Source organism: Manacus candei, unplaced genomic scaffold (assembly GCF_025592945.1).
Source record: "Manacus candei isolate 608988 ecotype Guabito, Panama unplaced genomic scaffold, ASM2559294v1 h1tg000059l, whole genome shotgun sequence".
Classification (NCBI taxonomy): domain Eukaryota; kingdom Metazoa; phylum Chordata; class Aves; order Passeriformes; family Pipridae; genus Manacus; species Manacus candei.
In genome coordinates, this window is record NW_026138107.1 from 1726698 (window position 1) to 1748120 (window position 21423).

At 41.0% G+C, this 21423-nt stretch overlaps 1 protein-coding gene across 4 annotated transcripts in view; it reads left to right on the forward strand.

The window, feature by feature from the left end:
• Positions 1-21423, forward strand: part of ST8SIA5 (ST8 alpha-N-acetyl-neuraminide alpha-2,8-sialyltransferase 5) — a 67281-nt gene that overhangs the window by 38910 nt on the left and 6948 nt on the right. For all 4 annotated transcript variants that reach the window (XM_051803730.1, XM_051803733.1, XM_051803731.1 and 1 more), the window contains 5 exons: positions 9173-9265; positions 11299-11385; positions 14556-14700; positions 16986-17098; positions 20486-20578. In XM_051803730.1, coding sequence (XP_051659690.1) covers positions 9173-9265; positions 11299-11385; positions 14556-14700; positions 16986-17098; positions 20486-20578 — 531 coding nt within the window. The remainder of the gene's footprint in view (positions 1-9172; positions 9266-11298; positions 11386-14555; positions 14701-16985; positions 17099-20485; positions 20579-21423) is intronic.

Sequence of the window (21423 nt, forward strand, 5' to 3'; positions counted from 1 at the left end):
GCTCGAGGAGTGTTTGGCCAACACTCTCAGGGACAGGGTGGGATTCTTGGGGTGTCCTGTGCAGTTGGACTTTGATGATCCTTGTGGGTCTCTTCCAACTCAGAACATTCTGTGATTCAATGTTAATGACAGTGGAGCTGAAAGTTGGGGGTGTTGAGTTAGGGGTAACTCGGGTTGCAACATATTTTCATACATAAGTGTGTTATAGATGTTATTTATGCTTTTGTCTACTGTATGAAAGCTGAGAATACAGGAAAATAAAAACATACCTCATAAATGTGGAGATAAGACTGTGTGGTGACTCCTGCATGTCAAAAGTTGTTTACTATTTATCTTTGATCACCTTGCTTACTGTGTTGTCACTAGACATCTCCTGAGAGTCTTAATCTGACACCCAACTTCAGGCTGTTGATATAAATTGAAAACAAGCCTTACTCTAATGAATAATTCTTTCCACTGAATGGAAAACTTGCAGACTACATTTTACTGAACTGATTTTACTTGTGTATATTTACAGGACTCCAGAGAGATGTCTGAAGTGCACAAAATTAATTACATGTCAGCATAAGCACAGTAAATACCTTTCACTGCATGGCTCTGCAGGTTACTGTGTGCTAACACCTCCTTGTCAAAGGTTTGGTGGTTAAAGTTATTGATTGAAATATATATTAATATGCTTTCCATCAGTTCATATATTTTATATATACATATATAGACACATGTTTATTCATGCATAGTGGTATCAACCCATACATATTCTAGAACTACTCTTTATCTTTTAATTACATAACTTAATACAGGATGTAGAGACACTGACAACTCATTCTGTAGGAGTGATTTGTTAGATGAAAATGAAGGACTTCAAAGCAAAGGCACACTGAAAGAATAAGTGCATTAGAATTGAAAGACAGCCAGACTTCATGAGAATAGTGGCCATATCAAAACCAGTGAACAGTGAAGATTAAATGTTACATGAAAATGATCAAGAAAGACAGAAATGAAGATAAGTATGTTATTTGATTTCAGCAGAAATTGATTTCAGTAGAAATTGATTCACTCCTTAACTAGGATAGAATCACAGAATGGTTTGGGTTGGAAAGGACCCTAAAGCTCATCTTATTCCACTCCCCTGCCATGGGCAGGGACACCTTCCACTATCCCAGGTTGCTCCAAGCCCCGTCCAACCTGGCCTTGAACACTTCCAGGGATGGGGAAACCACAGCTTCTCTGGGCAACCTGTGCCAGGGCCTCGCCACCCTGATTGCTGAGTCTTCTAGGTGGCAAAAAGTTGTGAATTCTTGCAAGAAGTAAAAGTGAAGTAAAAGTGAAACACTCAGGAACTCCCCAAAGTCACATGGATTGCAAATGAAGGAGGACTAGATGGGCTGCAGCACTTTGAAACACCCACTCAGATGCCATGTCAACCAGTTGTTGAATACCAGCATATTTTTGATTCTTATGTATCAACCATTACTCATATTTCTATCTTTTGCATTTTATTTTGTGCTAAGTGTTATAAATCTTGCAGCATCCTTGTGGAGAATCAGGTAAAGGGTTCTATCTGATGATGAGAAGTTTATGAGAAGTGATATATACAACCACTTCCTAGAGCCCTGATTCCTCTGTTCTCCTTATAAAATGTTTTGCAATTTTCTGGGATTGTGAGTTGTCATGCCTAAAGGATTTTTCATTGCTAAGAAGCTGCCTTAATGATACGATGATTTATCTGTCATATTGATTGGTTTATGTTGTTCTCTTCAGTCTGTTGGAGCTGAAGATAAGATTTAATGTAGGACTCCAGTGGTGAGAGCACAGAAACCTTTGATGGGTGAGAGGAGATGTGATCTTTATACTTTTGGGCCTGTCAGTTCTCTAGTATGACAAATCTGAGGCTTTATCCCCAAAATAGAAAGTAAAATCAACTGGATTCATCAAATACACATATAACAAGAATGAATGTAAGGGCTTGAGCCTTTGACTCATCCTCAGCTGAGGATGTTCCTTAAGTCACACTGCTGAGTTTCTCATAAAAAGATATTAAAATCTGAAGAGCCATAAGAAAAAAAAAAAAAAAGCAGTTGCTTGCAACAATAAGCCAAAATGTGGCTTTTGAGATGTTATTGATGTATAAGTGTTGTCATGAGTTTTGTTATGCCTTCTAGGTGCTCACATGGATAACTACATCAGCAGCTTATTTCAGTCAGAGTGATGGGAATGGGTTTGATTAAAACAGCCACACAGCAGTTTATTAAAAATTGGAGGGTTTTGAAATGACAATTGGTAAAATAGGGCTCCCTGCAGCACACTCCACTGCTGCTTGTCAGCAGACAGCGTTGTTTTGATACGGTGAAAGAAAAGAAGCACCAAAGTGTCCCTAAAACTACAGTTCAGTGTTCTCTGCAGTACATCATTCACTCATTGCACAGTGGGGAATTTAGGGCTGGTCAGTGGGAGCACTTCTGGTTTTCTGAAAGTAAAAATCTTTTAATTTGGAAAATAGGCAGGGTATCTTGGTAAACCGCTCTTGCCTTGGTGGATCAACATTTCTGTTGCCATTATCAAAACCCAGAAAAACTTATGACCTTGTTAAGGATATTTCAAAATATCCTAAGTGGATGATCAGGAGGTTCATGAATCAATAGCTTTTAACCTCAGCTATGTGAATCTCCAGGGAAGAGTGAATCCCTGTACAGGAATTCCAGCTCCTGAATTTTAATTACTCTGGTTCTTCTAGAAAGAAAACCTGAACTAAAGATGCCATTTCTATCTTTAGCTTCCAGGCTTCCTTGCTATACTGTATGAAAACTTTCCTGCCACTAGTAATTGCTTCCTGGTGCAGTATCTCCTTACTCAGTCACCATATGTTTAGATCAGGCGTCATACGCCTCTCATAATTTTTTAGAATCCATATAATTTCCACAGGTCCTTTTGTAACTCTTGCCAGCATCTTGAACCCTCGAAGATGAAATGTCAGAACTGGATGCAGTAGTTCAGAAGAGCTATTACCACACAATGTATAGGAAGGTGTATGGCCATTTCTGCTTGCTTACATTTAAATTTTTTTACCTGACACAGTTTATAGTGACATATTTTGTTCCTACCTACATACACATACTGAAGGTTCATGATCAGTTAGACATCTAATGCATCTACTAGCACTAGAGATGAAGATGGTAAAGGATTTAAACCAGTTATTGCCAGTGACATTGTCATCAGCAGGTGGTAGCCAGGAGGAATGTGAAACATCTCTTTTGATATTTGTTGTCTCTGAGGACGAGACAGTCAAATGTTTTCATCAACCTGCATAAGAGAAAACCACTGCTCTTCCAGTCTCCTCCACTGAGCCCACAGCTTCTTCTCTCTCAGCTCAGTTTTTCAAGCACCATCCTGCTGCGGGCAAGTCAACTCAGGCTCTCAAACAGCAGAAACAACACAAGCAGCAATGTGATTTTTTGTGCCACAGCCTTAGTGAAGTTTCAATTAGTTCTGCTTCACTTGCCAATTCTCAGAGCAGAGGGATCTCATTTAACATTGGTACATCCACAGGCATTTTCTTTAGCAAGGTGTGGTATGAAAGGTCATTATGATTTCCATCAGACTGTTCCTCTTCTCGGTGGTAATTATGGTTTAGGTAGGGTCTACAAAAAGAGAGTCCAAGTTCTCTGTTCCCATCTGCCATGGACTATCCTGTCAATCAACATCTACATCAGCTTCTTTACCTGCCAAATGGGGATCATGCCTTCCCAAAGAAATCTTGGGAGAACAGGCCACGTGAAGCGATAGGAAGCACTCTTTGAGGGAGAAAAATCACTGCATTGATGTCAAGCCCTTAAACCTTTTGACCAAATCTTGTAGTTTCTGATGTTGCCACACAGAAGTATTAACAGAAGTAAAGGCCAGAGGGATTTGGTCATTCACTCACAGTGGCCTCTGGTGAAGTCAGCACCTACTGTATTCTACTCTGGGTGAGTTTTCCAGAGCCTCTATAGCCATGATATGCTCCATGTGGGGAGCCTGAAGTTCCCACGCTGACCTTGCCAGATATGAGTCCCCATGTGCTTTGGGGGGTGTGCTCTAGCCCACTTGCAAGGTTCCTGAACAGGGGAGGTGAATCTAGACTCGAGGCTGGCTGTGGATCTGCCCATACTGATGAGAGCAGGCACTGATAATTGGACAGCACTCTTAATAAGTATTTAGTGGAAGCCTGCAGGGCTTGGTTCATTTATTCTCATTTCTTAGTCACTGGATAATGTATATTTTTGGAAAGATCTTTGTTTTTCCTGCAGGGTAGGTGGAATCCTTCCTGCAATGCTCTGCAGCCTCACGGCAAACAATGTCGAGAACTGGCACTGCATGAGCGAGAAAAATGAATGGGAAGGCAGCTTCTGTGGGGGGAAAGATGTTAAATCTTGTTTAAAAGATGCCTGACCATTACACTCAATTATATTTTAAAACCTTTGTTCAACATATCAGACTAATCAGTGTCTCAACCCAAGCGTCATTTGAAGGCAGGATTGAAGTCTTGGGCTTTTCTATTCATGTAGTGTGATCAAGAAAAGCTTACTTCTGATCAAAGCAGCTGCAGCCCAACTGCAGATGATCAAAGACCTAGGAGTTAGCTGGTGTGCTGAGAAACCAAATGTGTTTCTAACCAGCGAGCTCAGCAGGCTGCTCAGCTGGAAGTGAGGTTGCAATGGGGGACATGAAGGTTAGAAAAGAAGAAAGTCTCAGTCAAAAATGGAAAATTACAGAGTGAATAGCATCTCATTTCCAGGCACTCAGTTCTGAGAGCCATAAAACACCCATCCCCTCTGAGCACTTGCAGCTTGTGTGGTGTTCGTGTTGTGTGGTATGTCCAGGATTTGATCCTGGAAAAGTGTTGTAGATTTGAAAGATACAATTGAGGTGAGTGCACACAGAGCAGTGAGTGGTGTGTGGTGTCCACTACACACTAGTGCCCTGAGAAAGGACACTCCAGCTGTGCTGTTTGGTGTGATTCATTTGTAGTTGGTCTCTCTACTGCAAAGAACCATGAATTCTTGCATTGGTTTTCCTGTAGACTTGTGACCTTTGAGGGATAAAAGTTATTTATATTTCAGCAGGGGAAGCGAAGCCAGTGAAGAGACAGGACATTCTGGTGGTGACATCAACTCTGTTTTATGGATCATAAAACTTGACTGTCATTTGTGTAAAGCTGAAACACAGACCTTTCCTGTAGCAAAAGGAGTAAGCAGTGTAGTCAGGTTTGTCATTTGTCACTAATCAAGAGCCTAAATCAAAATAAACTGAACTACACCGTTGCTTCTTAGCTGGAGATCAGACCGAGGAGGATGATGGGGAGGACGGTTTCCATTTGGGCTAATTAAGCTTTCTGACAGGCAAATGCATCTTCCTTCACAGGGAACTACATGTTTTAGAGTGGGAGTTAATAGGCAGAAGGAGCTCTCAGAGCCCAGGGAGTGGGTGAGAGTGATGCTTCCTGTGGGAAAGCACGGGGGCCTGGTCTCCAAACACTCCCAGCAGGACCAGACCCTGGCAAGAGGAGGAGTTGGGTTTAAAGGGCATCTCTGGGGGTTGAGGGAACCCATGTTCCTTGTGTTAGAGCCTGGTGTTGTACGAAAGCTGTATTCCAGGGAAGAACAACATGAAGCACTTCTGTGGGAAGAGGTTGGCTGGTGCTCCAGGGAACTGCCTCTGCTAATTTGCCTCCGTGTCTGTAACAGGAGGAGAATTGCTGTGAAGCAAATGAATAGCATGAACACTCCTGGGAGAAGGAGAGGAATCTTCTTTTTTTTTTTTTTTCTTAGTTTATTGACCAGATACTGCCTTGAAAAATCCTTAATGATGTTGCAGCATCATTAATGATTACAACCTCACTGCTGCAGCATCAGCAGCACTAAGATTAAGAAGGCTTCATTGACTGGCTGCCTGCTTCAGTGTGGTTCAGGGTTTATGAAGGACAGCCCAGATGATTTTTCAGTGGCTTGGGCACACTGGGTTAGTTTCAGTCGAGCTCACCCCGTGGCCAGCAGCATCTTCTCCCCTCTCAGCACAGAATGACAAGGCTGTCAGTGTCCCCTGCCTTTTCCTCAGGAGGGAGGTGTCCCATCTGCAGTGTGTCATCCAGCTTCTTCCACATATCCTCCCTCTGCATTTCCACGAGGTGCCAAAGGGTGAATTCAATACTCCCAGTGGCTCTGCTGGGGAATCTGGAGCTGTGGTGAGAGTTAGAGACTTGCAGGACAGTCCTATGCTCTCCGAAGCTGTGGGCTGATGGAACACCTCTACTACAAATGCAGTGCTGCCTCATGGATTGATTTCCCTTCAGATCCAGAAGTAGTTTATTTTTTACCCAGTCCTTTCCTCCTTAACCTTCCACCACTTCGGTAACACATCCTTTCCCATCTCTATTTTTGGTTTGTGGATCGCGTAAACAGGCAACGATCAAAGGGAATGGCTGGGACACAGGAAATTTCATCTCCATTTCATAAAACGATGTCTTTGACTCCAGTGCCACAGGCTGAAGCCAGCTTTCCCCTGCTGTGGTGCTCCCACGTGACAGCATGTGCTGCTTGACATCTGAGCTGCCGTTCTGCAACTTAGCAGCAGAGCCAGAAGTGCACAGGAGAGATAAAAATACATGCTAATCTAGATTTTTGCTGTTCTTATCTGTCCTGAGGCACATGCAAGGTACTGAAATTCAGTGTTAGCTGACAGGCAAGGGTGAGACTGATAGACATTGCTATTCCCCCTACATCTTAAGAAGCAGCAGTGATGTGTAACGTGCTGAGTGCTGTGTAGGGGTGTAGCCTGCCTCTAGCTATTGTGTAGAACATGCACATTTAGGGTCCCAGCCTTGTCTGACTCAAAGAACCAAACTAAAGAATTGATAACGCAAAAGACAGTATAAAAAAAAAAGGAGCATTTCAGAAGGATGAAAAGATTGCCTTTACTGACAGCCAAAGGGGACTCCTTAAGCCCTGGCAAACTCTGTGACCAGTACCCAGTCCTATGATGCTGTCTAGAGAGAGACTTTGGTTTAGTTTGGGAAAGTTACCTGGAGTACATGCACACAGGGCTTTGGCCTGGGGCAGGCAGGTGAGCTCTTAATCCAAATTCAGTTGAAGCAGCTTTCAAAATGCACAAGTTTCTCAGCTCCATCTCAACAAGACAAGCACTACAGGAGCTGTGCCAGTGCAGTGGATTTCAGCTGCTCCGTAGTAAATGCTCCATGCCCAGGTGAATGATTGAGCTGGAAGGAGAGCCCAAGCCTTTTGGTGAGAGCCCAGGTGAAGATTCAAGTTAGATCTCCCTTAGGGAGGCTGAGGAAGTCTTTTCACAGAGTTGTCATGGATTATGGAACACTTTAAATACATAATTTCCTCTAAAAAACTCTTTTTTTTTTTTTTTTTTGCCTTGAAGACTAGGAAAACACATTTTCAAGGAGTCACATTTTTTAAAGATTGATGAGCTATTGTGTTTTTGTTTTTGTTTTTGTTTTTTTTCTGACAGTAATCAGTTTACTTCTTTATTAGGAATTCATTTTTCTCCTCCTGCTACCTTTTAAATATGGGCTTTCCCTTTTTATTTTCAAGGTTTTTGCCCCTCACTGGATCACAGAATTGGTTGGTTGGCGATTTAGCAAAGCTGAGGTAGTGAAAACCTCAGGGAGAGGTGAAGGAGACACTTCCTAAAGCAGCATTTGACAGGATAGAAATGTTCCCAGTTACCAGCAGATTGCTTTGGGAGGCTCTTGGACTTTTTCCAGTCACACACTATAGTCCCTTTCTCCTTTCTGTGGGTTTTCTTTTTTCCTTGCTTTGTCACATTGATTTCTGGATCAACTTAAAAAGCAAAATTCAGAAGCTGCTTGATTTTAGATGCCTCTGGCCTTTGGAGGCCCTGCTGGAGATGCCTGGACAGTCTCTCTTTTTACAGTTCCCCATGGAGATGTGAGTGCTTAGCACTTCTCCAGAACAGATCAATTTTGGATCCCCGAAAATTCTAATATTAACTGTAAAGGTGAACTACTGAGGAAACTAACAAGGCTTTCCTACTCAAGGATGCAGAACTGAGCACATATGTTTGGGTCAAACACAAATTTTGATGTTATTTTACAATGACACAAAACATTGCATTTCCGATTGTGGCTTAAATAATGCTCTTCCAAGAACATTGTGTTTTTATTTCCTATTGAAAATTCAGAAGATAGTTTGGGATAGTTAGGGACTCACGAATTCCAAGATTTTCAAGGATCCATGAACTTGCTCTAGCCTTGTTCATAATACCTTTTTCTCCTGGTCATCTTCTCTTGTTTCTTAGTTGTCCCCTTAACTGCTGCATGGGAATGTGCAGGCTTTAGGAATTAGGTTTTAATCCAGATGTCTAATGATAAGTGGTGAAACTGATACAGAGCTTGGTTTAAATCCTAAATCTTGTCTGCTCTTTCAATACAGACTCATTGAATTCCCTGGACAGCCCGAGCTTTCTCTTGCCCCTAAACGTTGTGTTTTGTTTCCCCTTCACTCCAGTCCAATGTCTGAGGTAGAAAAATTAACCAAAAAAGTAAAGATTTATGCTTATATTTTAATTAAGAATAACACTGTTGTCTGTACTGTGTCTGAGCATTCAAATCCTTTCCTTCTCAAAATTTTTTTTTTAGAAGAAAATCCCTGCCTCCTTTCCCCTCCAAATGTAGCAAAAGACTAAATCCTAATGAAAGGCTCAATTGCCATGGAATAGTCTCCATAGACAGGATACACCATTAGCACTTTGCTTTCCACCCAAGAACAACACTTATGGTACTGTTTTTTTTCATCTCTTAGCACATTCGGGCACCCAAAAGATGGAAACAGTGTTCCATAAGTGATCAGTTCCAGCTGCCAAGTGCTGGCTGCTGGAAAAGGTAGCTGGTCCTTCTTGGTGATCACAGGAACCACAGGACGGATGACCTCCTGTTGGGATGGACAAACTGGACATGGGTGACTGTTCTACAATCAGCAATGACATGTGTGGTCTCCTGTGAAGGAATAACCTGCCCATGAGACAGGCAGTGTAGTCTCAAGTTAGGCAAAAATCATAAATGACAATATTCAGCAAAGCTTTGTTGATGTGCAAGACAAGAATTCCAGTCTAAGACTTATTTATGGTATCTTTCCTTGTTCTTCTTCAGGTATTTTGAGTTTTATGAAGGGCCTTTGGAATACAACTCTACCAAATGCCTGGAATTACGGCAGGACATCATTGAGGTGAAGGTTTTGTCAATGTAAGTATGAACCAAAGCTTGCTTAAAAGGTTACATTTCAGGCAGGATATGAAAAATGATAACTTATAGTGACGTTATCGAAAGATGCAAGGCTCAGGAGATCCCATCAACAGGGATCTCAGCAGGGATTCCTGAGATTCTCTTACATGTGCAAGCAGCATTTGGATTTGACCTGAGGTACATTTGAAAAAAATGGAGGCCTTTCCCACACATTGAGACATTTTGGTCAGACTCAGTGTTATTGTTTGGAGTCAAATACAGTGTTTATAATACCATATTTCCAGTAATTGAAGAGTAAGAACAGCCAGACTGACTCACAGCAAGTGTCCCTCTAGCTCAAGGGTCTATCACTGACAGTGGCCAGCAGTGAGGGCTAAGAAAGGAAGCAAAAAGATCAGCTCTTCCTGATAATAAATATTATATTATGGGGACTTGTGGAGTGGCAGATGGAGTCCAAACTTCAGTAATCAGAGTGGACAACAGACTTCTCTATTAATTTACTTAGATATTTTCCGAGACCATATGTATTTTTGACCCCCTCAAGCTGCAGAGAGTTTCTGCAGTCAAGGCTTCAGAAAATACAGTTTGTTGCTCCAGGTCTGCACGATTTTGGACATGTCTCCCTCACTGACTTTGTGCACGGAAAAATGTAGGTTATGTCCTTGCCTTCTGTGTTTGGTACTGGATGAAGGATACACGAGTAACACACTTTGCACTGCTTGCTGACTTGCAGTGCTTAAAAATAAATGGAAGGGGTGAGAATGTCACACCTCTGCCAATGCTCTGCTGAAGATGGGGAGTTTTGAATTGCCTTTTTTTTTTTTTTTTTTTTTTTTGCACACTGATCAGAGGGCACAGGGAATTGCTCATTTTTCTTCATCTTATCCAATAGCCCAGGGAAGGTAGTGGGCTCCTGCTCCATCCTTACTTCTACAGTAGATGCCATTTGACACTAAGCTCTCTTACTATGCTGGGCTCCACTGACGTTCTTGCTTCTAATGTGCTCCATTTCCAGAGTCAGACCTTATGGTAATGGAAGATTTCCAAGTTAATGTGCTCTGGTGGGCTACAGAAAGTACAATATGACCTAATTCCTTCCTGTAACTTCCACAGCCTGGGAAATCCTAAGTTCTACTCACTCTAAATATATAATTATCTTAAAACTCTTTGCTTTATTCAAGTATTCAAAGCCCTCAAGCCTGAAGAGAACTAATTAAGACTTACCAATCTAGAAGAAATCACAGACTTCCAAATTTCTTAGCAAAATTATGCAGTTGTTCCCTCCCTCTAGATATTTGCAAGGCCTTCTTTATCTCTGTTGTCCAAATACAGAAGGCTATATATGAGCTTTAATGCAGGAGTGGCTGGAATAGGCGATATCACCAAAAAATATGCCATCTTGTATCAGCCTAGTAGAAATAGGAGTCCCATTTTCTAACGTGACTGCAGGTACATTGATTAAGAGAAGAAGAGGGAGAGTTCCTTATGTAAAGAGCTTTTCATGTCCTCTTACCATCACAGATGCCTATCCCCACGTGTGTGCTCTTGCAGTTCAGAAAATAAGTTTACCTACAGTGCCATGCTGTAGGATCTCATGGATTAAGTTAAACTCTCTGAAACTCAGCCATAGTTGGCCTAATGTATCCTCTTTCCCAATACCCCCTCCTGGGCCCTTCTGAGAGATGAAATTCCCCCCCCCCCCCCATCCAAACCCAGTTACCGGACCCTCACTGGCTTCCCAGCAGATTTTGGTAGAGTAGGTGCTTCTTGGTCAATTTTGCATTTTTTTTATCCTGGAGAAATTGAGAAAGCAAATCAGGGAACAGAAATCGCTCCCAAACATCAGTACCTGTGTACATGTGGCTAAGAGTGGCTATGTCTGAGCAGAAAAACAAATAAAAATGACACATTTTGTACCAGCTAGGCTGACTGGTCAAAAGCCAACAGCATGGTACCCTGCCTGCAGCTGTTTTAGGAAAAGAAGCCCTTCTAATAAACTGAATTTTTATTTTTCTTTTCATTTTATCTTTCAGGGTGAAACAAACTGAATTGTTCGACAGATGGAAGAACCTACAGATGTGCAAATGGGAGATGAATGTCACAGAAGCCAATTTATTCAAGTAAGAATGGTCCACATTAGTGAGACTGAGTAAAATATACTTCAGTTTGAGTTTAGCTTCCTGTAGAGAGATCAAACCTTCATATGGATAACAAGAGTAACTATTATAACACTAGCTCTTGGGGTACCGTCCTTTTGAATAAATATGGACTTTTTTCCTACTTTTGAAATGTCAACAGCAAGATAAAAGTATGCTTTTCTATCATGTGGAAGAGTCTTCAAGGAAAGGCAAGGAATTTGGTAGGGGAAAGACTTACAGGTATGATTCAGGCAGAAGTGAGGATGGTGACAAGCCTTAATGGCTGCACCTAATACATCAACCTAACTCTGTGGTGATCTGGAAGGCTAGAATTATTGATACTGCAAATGTGGCAGACAAAATATTAAAATTGGACTTCTTCTGTGGTGTTTCAGGTATTGTCAGACCTTGTTTATGACTTCCTTTTGTTTTTTTTAATTGGCTTCTCAGCTATTATTCACAGGCTACCTACATATTTTTTTCTGTTTCCCAAGACCTCTCAGTTTGTTTCTGAAGAACTCTGTCTTCCTTCCTGTGAATTTGTCTTTGCTGAAGGTCCCCCATGATCCTCTCAAGATACAGCTTTTGAAACTGATCTTATGAGGGAAATAGTAGAAAGGAAGACAAAACAATTTTTGAATGCTGTATATTGATATATTCAAGTGCCATATTTGTGTAGGTTTAGACAAAACACGTTATTTCAGAGACTGGTTAAGTCTGTAAGCCACTGGTACAATTCAGAGCTGTTGTTTAGAATAAAGCCACCAGCTCTATCCCAAATTCTTTTGCATGATTCCAGGAAATAGCTGTCAGGAGTTAATGAGAGAATGTGAGAATGCATGTGCTGAGTTAGTCACTGACATCTTTAAAAATAACATTGTTAGTCCCAGGCACACAGGAGGTTTTCCAATGTGATCTGCACCCATAAAATTTTTACAGATATTTTACTATTTTTTTTTTCTGGAAATTACTTGGTGTAGGCAATTATCAGAGCCTGTTTTGAAGAGAGGAGCCACTCAAGATTACAGCTCATTATCTTAAAGACAGCTTGGAGTAAGAGCAGTAATGATTGTTCCCAGAGTGCAAGGAGCACACTGAGGTGTGAAGAGGAATGGGACCAGTGCAGTGGTGGGAGCAATGGCAAGGGACTATATAGAGACCATCAGGACAGGGGGAGCATCAGTCTGTCTGAGGCCACCAACACCAGCATGTTAAACAAAGAACTCCTCTCCTCCCTGTGCACTGAGAGAAAAAAGAGAATCGATTTTGAGAAGAGAAAAAGAGGAGAGATTGATGTATCGCTGCATCAGAAACCCCCACTGGCATCTGGATGTAACCTAGCCCTTGTGAGCTGGTTCTAGGAACACCAATCATGGTAGTCATGAGAACAAAACAAAACAAAGAAAGTGTTCAAAGTCTGTTTCATTTCTGTGCAATGAGACAGAGACTTCGGTGTGTGAGTGTGTGGGGGAACTGCAGCCTCTCCAATCCAGACCAAAGTCTCTGAGTTTGGAGGTTGGCTAGTAGGAGGCTGAAAGGTATAACAGCTCTGAGCTGTGGATTTTGAACTTTGCCAGTTCTGGACCATCTGGTGAGATGGGAAGAATCCAACAGAAGTTAAATGGTAGCTGCTTAAGCAGCAGGGAGGGAGGAAGCACAAAAATCACACTAGTGTTTGTATCTGAAGACTAGGGAAAGCAATTTCATTGAGTCTCTTCCTCCATCAGATATCAGACATTTGCATTAAGGAATGTGACTCTGGAAAACCAATTGGTCATCATGGAAAAACATCTCTTTCCAGTCCTTAATGCAGAACCAATAAAGAGTTTTTTTCACATCCCAGATATCACAACTTAATTTCAATACTCGCTTGTAATTATTTAGTAATTTTGCTGTTAGAGATTATTCACTGACTTATACAGTCTCATTTGCTGCCTTGATCTGATCATCATATTGTGTCATTCCACATGAGTCAAGTACATAATAGTAATTGGACATCACTGAAATGTTTGCATAATTCTGTGTTTGCTTTCTGGTGCTTGTAACAGAGCCCGTAAAGAAGACTGGGTTATTTTTTCAGCTCATAATGAGGCCACACACCCTAGAGGCAAGGTATTTAATCTAGGTTATTTGAGAGCCATTTGGCTTTGTCTTCATGTTTGTGCATTTGCCATGACGTGTATTTTTCATTAAAAGCGCAAAATGCATTGGCTGGGAAATAAACTGTCTCTGGAATAAGAGGGACCTGAAGTCAGGGCTTTCAGTTCCACCAGTAATAGAAGAAAAGCATTCAGGGAAAGATGGGAGTTAAGAAATGGAACCCTATTTGGAAAGCTGCTTTTCCTATTTGTTTCATAAGAAACGTGGTAAAGGGCTCAGAGCTGAATGTTTTTTCTCTCATGTCATAATTCCCATTTTTGGGATTTCATGCGGTTCTTGTTTGCATCAGAATACCTGTGATTTTGTCCCAGAGACACAGAAAATTTTGGCCATTTGTCTGAGGTTTTGGAGTCACAGCCATGACCAGTTTGCCTGGCACCCACCCACCTGTCAGAGCCACATCATCTTCCTGGTGCACATATGCTGGACCAAAGGCAAAACTAAGACCTTTAAAAGCTTTTTTTGCACTCAAAGTTTGCTGTGCCTCACAGTAGCCTGGTAAGTGGGGCAGTGCCTTTAGGTATTTCTGTGTTTAAGCACCTGCCCTTCCAAACATCCACATCCCCAGATGAACTCTTTAGCCCCTGCATTTCCTGCCCAGTGATGAGAATATAATTTGCAAAGTGTGGAAGATCTCTAAAGCAGAAAGGCCTAATTCTTTAAGGTGGTGTCCCCAGGATACTGGGGGCAGAAGCTCAGCTTTAGATACTGGAGCAGGGCAGAATTTCCACATGTATTTCCCACAGCTTAGGAAAGACAGATGCACGTCTCATTTATTCTCTTTTTTCCCCCCCCATAATTTTCTCAATCAAGGAAAATTTCACCAAATCCAATATTTGCTGAAGGAAAATCCAGCAAAGCACATCTTACCCCTCCTACAGCTAAAAGGTTTCTTTTTGCTGAAAAATCCCTTTTTAGGAGTAACAGCAATTGCAAATCCTCTATCATGCCTTCAGCTCCTTAATCTTATTTCTCTCTTTCTCATTTCACAGGTCTACTCTGTCGAGGTGTTGCAATGCCCCTGCCTTTCTGTTCACCACCCAGAAAAACACTCCCCTGGGAACTAAACTGAAATATGAAGTGGACACTAGTGGAATCTTCCATATCAACCAAGAAATCTTCAAAATGTTTCCAAAGGTGCCTCTGCCTATTTGCAGAATCAACTTCACTATACTTGCTGCATTAGACACTATCCTGTAGCCAAGCATTTAGCAGTTGACTGACATTTCTACAAAATTCATTGCTTATACTTTGAAAATGTTTCTTTCTCATACAATATTTTAGCCAACCATCCTATTTTTTTAGTGGTCATCTGCAATATATACAATTTCCTGCAGAGTGTTGCTGACGTAGGAGCAAAGTAGCTAATGAAGTGACTTAAGAAAGCTGAATAAAGAGACACTCACTGGTCAGAACTTTTCAGAGTACAATTTTCATGTATAATAAATCCACCATTTGGGGCAGACCCACATTTCTTTTTGGCATGATTATTTTATAATTCATATTCAAAAAGATTGACTATTTTTAAACCTATTTTCATCTGCAGATTATCCGTGAACAGGCTGCACAATTTTTAAATATATTGTTTAAAAATACAAATAATAAATTATAAATTATAAAATGTAAAAGGATTAGCCAAAACATTTTTAGCAAGTAATCCTTGACCTCAGGGCCATTCAAGGTTATAAGCAGTGGGCAATTCCCACTGCACATAGTGACTGATGCACAGGAATGGGCTTATGTGGCTGCTGATTTATCATGGGCACACCTCATCAATTTACAGTGGGGTATTTGGAGGGGATAAATGAAATCAGACAAACATTCAGGTTAAGTACTTAGGTTTGTGCCATTGAACTTGCCCTTCAGGGTCTAACCCCTTTTAATCCAGTTGCCTTCTGAGCACTGCTAAGAGATAGGGTAGTGCCGTTACCTAAATGTGCACACGGGGGACTGGGGCTGAAGCAGAGGAAAGACTTGGATCCAGGAAAGCACTTTGGCATCTGGAGACATGCAAAAAACAGGCACATCTAAGTCCAGGAGTATTATCCTCAAAACCCTGCCTGATTATGCAGCTGATTGCATGAAAGACTAAACGCCTACACTTTTGCTAGGAGTGTGCTATAGCTGCTGTTGTGTTTATCCAGGTAGGATTGAGGATGCTTTGAAGGCTTTATTAGGTACCAAAATGCCTTTGGGATTCACAGGGCAGCACCTGTGTGGCCAAAGCCACCCCACTGCATTACAGCAGGGCTGCAGCGTGGCAAATATAGATGATAAAGGGCTGAAAACACAGAAGCAACACTGGGAAGGCAGGAGCCTTGTGCTGAGCACAGACACCTGGCTTCTGACTTCTCTTTCAGAGCTGCCGAGGCATTTTGTGTTAAGAGATTGCTGCACAAAGCGCAGACAGCTCTATATTTCCTCTCTGCCAGACAGCTGGTGCTTTTCTCAGGCAGGTGTAATTGCATGCCCTTTTGCCTCATGGCTTATGAATGCCGTGGAAAGATCCTGGGAATAATCACCTAGAAATGTCAAGCCACCACTGCATCCCTCTGTAGTTCACGGTAATGAAATTATTGATAAAATATGTATGTACCAAAACGAGCACTCTCATGCTTATATAAGCACATCTCTACATATTCATAAGGTGCAGCGAGGCAAGGCTCTGCATCACAGCCCTCTCACCCTAACAGCCCAGTTTGTTCCCAGGATGTGATTTTTCACTCTCTCTGGCTCCAGCAGCAGCTGCATGTCTGTGTGTGAGGGCAGAATTTTGCCCAAAGATTACAGAAAGATGAGGGATACTCCTACAACAAGTCCAAAGAAGTGTCTGACCAAAGGCTCTAGTGCTGGTAATACAAGTGTTAATTCATAACCATTAATACTATTAGTACAATTTGGGTTAGTAAGCACTAAAATTTGGGCTGTTTTCTGACAAATGGCTGTAGTGTGCTGTCAGACTTCTTGTGTTTTCCTGGCTGCTCTGGAACTCTGTGTGCAGACTTCTCAGAAGCAGGACATAGAGCCCGAGGAGCGAGAAGTTTGCAGGCAGCTCAGAAAACAATGCCTGGGGTTCACTAATTCATGGTTCATGCCCTCGTGTGGAAACCAAAAAGGGAAAGCAAGTGCCTAAAAGTACTCCTTCCATTATTCAATTTAGGAAGAAAGCAAGCTATTATTTCTTTCTTTTTTTTTTTTTTTCTTTTTTTCATCCGGGTTAGTGGCCCATGAATCACACAGCAAACAATCCCATCCGTTCACATACAGCACGGGAATATTGCACCCCAGAACCAGTGTCAGCATCCCATGATCAATGCACCTGCAGCAAGGTGCACCAAAAAAAAAAAGGAAAAAGCAGAAAAGAGGTTTGTTGCCTCCGTGGTTTTTGGCTTTTTAACTGTTTCCTTGCTGTGCTGTTGCAGGACATGCCGTACCACCGCTCCCAGTTTAAGAGGTGTGCAGTGGTTGGGAATGGAGGAATTCTGAAGAACAGCAGATGTGGCCGGGAGATTGACAGTGCAGACTTCGTGTTTCGGTAACCACCACTGCTCCATTTTTCTTTTTTTTTTCTTTTCTTGCCTGTTCTAATGACAAATAAAGCAATCCAAAGCTATTCTTTCTCACTTGGAAACAGGGGATTTGCTGAATTGGCTGTATCAAGCCTGCTTCTGGCACAAAAGGCCATGTTTAAAAAAAAAAACAAACAACAAAACAGCTCACCATATTTATTTAAAAATTATGCTTTAGGGAATTATTTCTCCCTGACTACATGGAGTTAATAATTGACTTGTTGATAAAGTTTGATGTCCTGTTTCAGGATGGCCCCTGTCACTCAGGCCATGGATTTATCTTTCCATGGACATTAGCCTATGAGCAGTGTCCTGTGAACCTGGCCATGGTTTACTGGGGCAGATCTGAAACAGAGGCACAGCCTCTATTGCTTGGCCAGATGTTAATAGCTAGCAACTCATGTGCCTCAGAATTGTATTCCTGAACTGGTGCAGAGCTCAGGTGCTGGATAACAGGGGTTATCAATAACAGTAATCAATAATCAATCCAGGGTGTGCAGAGACACTGGAATAACTTTGACAGTTGAGCGTCTTCCTGCTGTGTGCCCCTCTGTATGTGGAGTCATCCAGGTTTTGCATGAACTGGGGTGTCCCTCAACTGCTGGTCCTGGGTAACGGAGCCTAGCAGCAATTTTATAATCCTTAATATATATGAGAAAGATTTTTTTATTATTATTATTATTCATATGCATGACTAATCCCTTTCTAAATCCTGTTAAGCTCTTTGGCTGGGTCATGGCATATGACCACTAGCTCAAAGATTCACGACCTGTTCTGGAGAGAAGAACAATCTCTTTATTTCTGTTGGCCTATTTTCTGATCTTGGGTGTGTTGTTGTCAGTTTGGAATAACTGTGAACAAAACAATTAATTTCTCTGACTTCATATCACCAAAAATTAGGTCAGGTTTTGGCTCATTGCAGTCTTAATTTAATTTGACATCACATTAGTTACAAAATTTTGCAGGTCCTACTTTCAGTATTCATTGTTTTCAGACCCTTGCGTTTGCCTCATTCCAACTTTATAGAAAATTATTGTCTTAGTTTTTGATGAAAAAAAAAGAGTCTGTGGAACAGTTCAAGTTTCACATAATTTACTTCTTAAAAACCTCGTGTACCCTATACACTTTAAATAGTTATTGTAGATGTTGTGTTGGATCACAGCTATCAGTATATCAGAAAGGAGCAGTGCATGTTACACATGGAGATGACAAGTTTTTAAGCTGAAGCAGAAAAATGGACATCAAAAAAACCTCATAATTTACATTTAAGGACTTCTAGTGAAAGTCCCTTTTTTACCACTGTTACTCTTCCTTGAAAGGTACCGAAACTGATAAAAAAAAAGGAGCAGATGATTACAGAACTTAGAAATTGAGTTGTATTTGTTAATAGTAATTAATTAAGTAGAGGTCTAGATAGAACTGAAATATGAATAAATACATCACTAGTAGTGCAAAAGAAACCCCTGGTTCGCTATCTATCTTCAAAATATGTGGATTATGCACAAAGATGTGACAGTGTTTTAAAACTCAAGATGTGCTGACTTCAGTTTTAAAGTAAAGGGTTGGGTCTGAACACACCTGCTTTCCAGGCATCAGTCCACCAAACTATCAGGAATCGTCATCTTGATCACCAGTGAAATAATTCTTTGAAATATTTCACAAGGAGCATGACTAACACTCAGCAACACCTTCAGGACACCTGGGGGAATCTTTTCTTGTCAGGAAGCTTGTGGCCAGCAGGGTGCAACCCAGACTGTTCTATGAAATGAATTTTGAAAGCAGTTAACTGTAGTACAGTAGAATATATACAATATGCACAAGAATTGCAGTTACTAGTAGTTATTGTCTATCTCCATCTACTGGCCAGAGCAGAGCGCTGTGAGGAAACACTGGGTGCATTTAGAGATGCTGTCTTTGTTGGGGTGAATTTTTGGAGTGTTATCAAAAAAAAATACAGTTTATGCAGACTTTATAGTTTTTATAAGGAATTACCACTTCCAAAAAAATCAGTCATTCTTAGTCCTGGTGGGAGTTTACTGTTTAAAAGTATTGAAGCTGATTATTTGAAAACCCTTTTTCAAATGGTCACAGTGCCCAGTGCTAGGTGGAACTGAGGATGCTGGAGGACTTCAGAAGAATGTTGCATGACCTAGCAGAGAAAAGTGCTGGAAATAACACTACCTCTGAGAAAGATAGCTAAAAAAATTCTCTGACCTGATAAAGAGGGACTCTCTGGAAGGCAGATGTGAACCAATTGAGTCTCAGAAGGATTTTTGTGCTTGCCCTCTCCCTTTGACCGAGAAATCATCCTGACAGCTGAACTGTGGTAATGTGAAAACACTAAGGATCTCTTACCCTAAATACCTTCGCAATTTTCTCCTGTTCAGCCACAATCTTCAGAAATATGGAGAACTTTGTGAATCAAGCACTATTTTTGAGAGGTAGGGATCTTTACCATGATGGCTTTTATTGAGGCCTGTAGCTCACTTCAAAAAGTTTTCAAAATGTCAGTACCTTACACTAGCTTAAACTGGGTGTAAAACTACTTGTCAGGCCACATGTTTTGTCTCTGAGGCTTTTTTTTTCAGCTGTGTTTCCTGTGGAAGTCAAGCCTGTGTGATAGTTCATGTGTGTGTGTTTCAGTAACTTCAGCATCTCTTGAGGGATGCTCTAAATTTGGTGAGAATGATGTATCTGGGACAAGGCCAAGGTGAAAGGAAGCTGGGCAAAATCAAGGTTTGCAAATCTTCACAAGTTTGCTCCTAATAGGTTTGATGTCCCGTGGTGAACCTGTACAGTCAGAATTCCTGCTATTGCACTTCGCTGGGAGATGCTTATAAATGCAAAAGGAAGCGATGCTGATACTTTTGGGTTAATTAGGACTGGATTGATTTGTCTCTTGTGGAACATTTCCCCTAAATCCTCTTAGGTATAAACCAAAGCATGTTAAAAGCGATGTTATAGATATAGTTTATTAATTATTGAAAACGGCTATTGCTGAGCAAGCCTTTGATTTTACTGGCTGATTGGCCTTGGGGCTTCAACCCATTTCTCATCCTAAAATGCTAGAGTAAATAGGTAAACTGCTATTAAGGAAGCAAAATGAGCATTCGCTACATCTGCAAAAAGGGATCATCTTTCACAGGCTGGCGGAAGAGGTCTTCATACAGCCCTCAAGAACTTGTTACTTTACTGCACAGTTTGGGTATCAACAGGTTCTGATGCAATTTTAAATTCTCAATCTGCTTCTAGATATGCTGCTTGGCAGAAATGCTGAAATCAATTCTATTTTCTAGTCCTGAAAAGGTTCAAGGAATTTTTTTAACTGTCTTACTGATTTCTTTCCTTTATAGATGCAATTTGCCTCCTATATCTGAGAAATACTTCATGGATGTTGGGGTAAAGACGGATGTCGTGACTGTCAATCCCAGTATAATCACTGAGAGGTTGTTTCTGCTTTTTGTGTTTTCATCTCTTTTAACTGTTATGGAGAATTTTTTCCCCAAATATTACTTTAAACTGATGCTATGAATCATACATTAAATTCTGCATGTAATTTATTCAGTATATGGAATAAGTAACAACTTGTAGAAACGTGTTAAACACTTAAACCTGCACTTTGATGATAGAAAAGGAAAGGTCATGAGCTAAAATTAAAACAACAGAGGCATCCTTTCCCTGGAAGTCTTATGCCATGTTTGCAAGCCCCAGGCAAACATCTTAGAAACATTCAGGGTGGAAGCAACTAGATTATAGAATCTTAAATTAAATTTAGCAACTTAAATTATAGAATCAGAGTTGTTAAGGCTGGAAAAGACTTTAAAGATCATCAAGTAAATAAAGAAACAGACACTGTCATACATTTTAAAGAAATGACAGTTAAACTTTGTGGCCAGGATTGGCTGGGTGATTTCAATTTAAAATTTGTTAATAACCTATTACCACCTTGCTGACAGGTTTGGGGCCATGGGGCTAATCACGGCTTTCCTTTCTTATGGGGGAATGTGTTTCTTTTCTCAAGCAACAAAAAATCAGTTGTTTGATGTTGGATTTCTTTTAAATGTTAGAGTTAGACATTTTAGACATTTGCTAGCTTTGGTGTTTGCTAGCTTTGGTGTTTCTATACAGCTCTGCACTGCATAGTGCACCATCCAGCTGCTCCACACCTTGGAAGAATGACATATGTCTAACAATAAAATGAGAAGTGAGACATGATCAGAAATGTCTACAAGGTTTTCCCGCTGTTTAACGAATTTATAGCCAAAAGAGAGCACAGGATGAATTTTTTCAT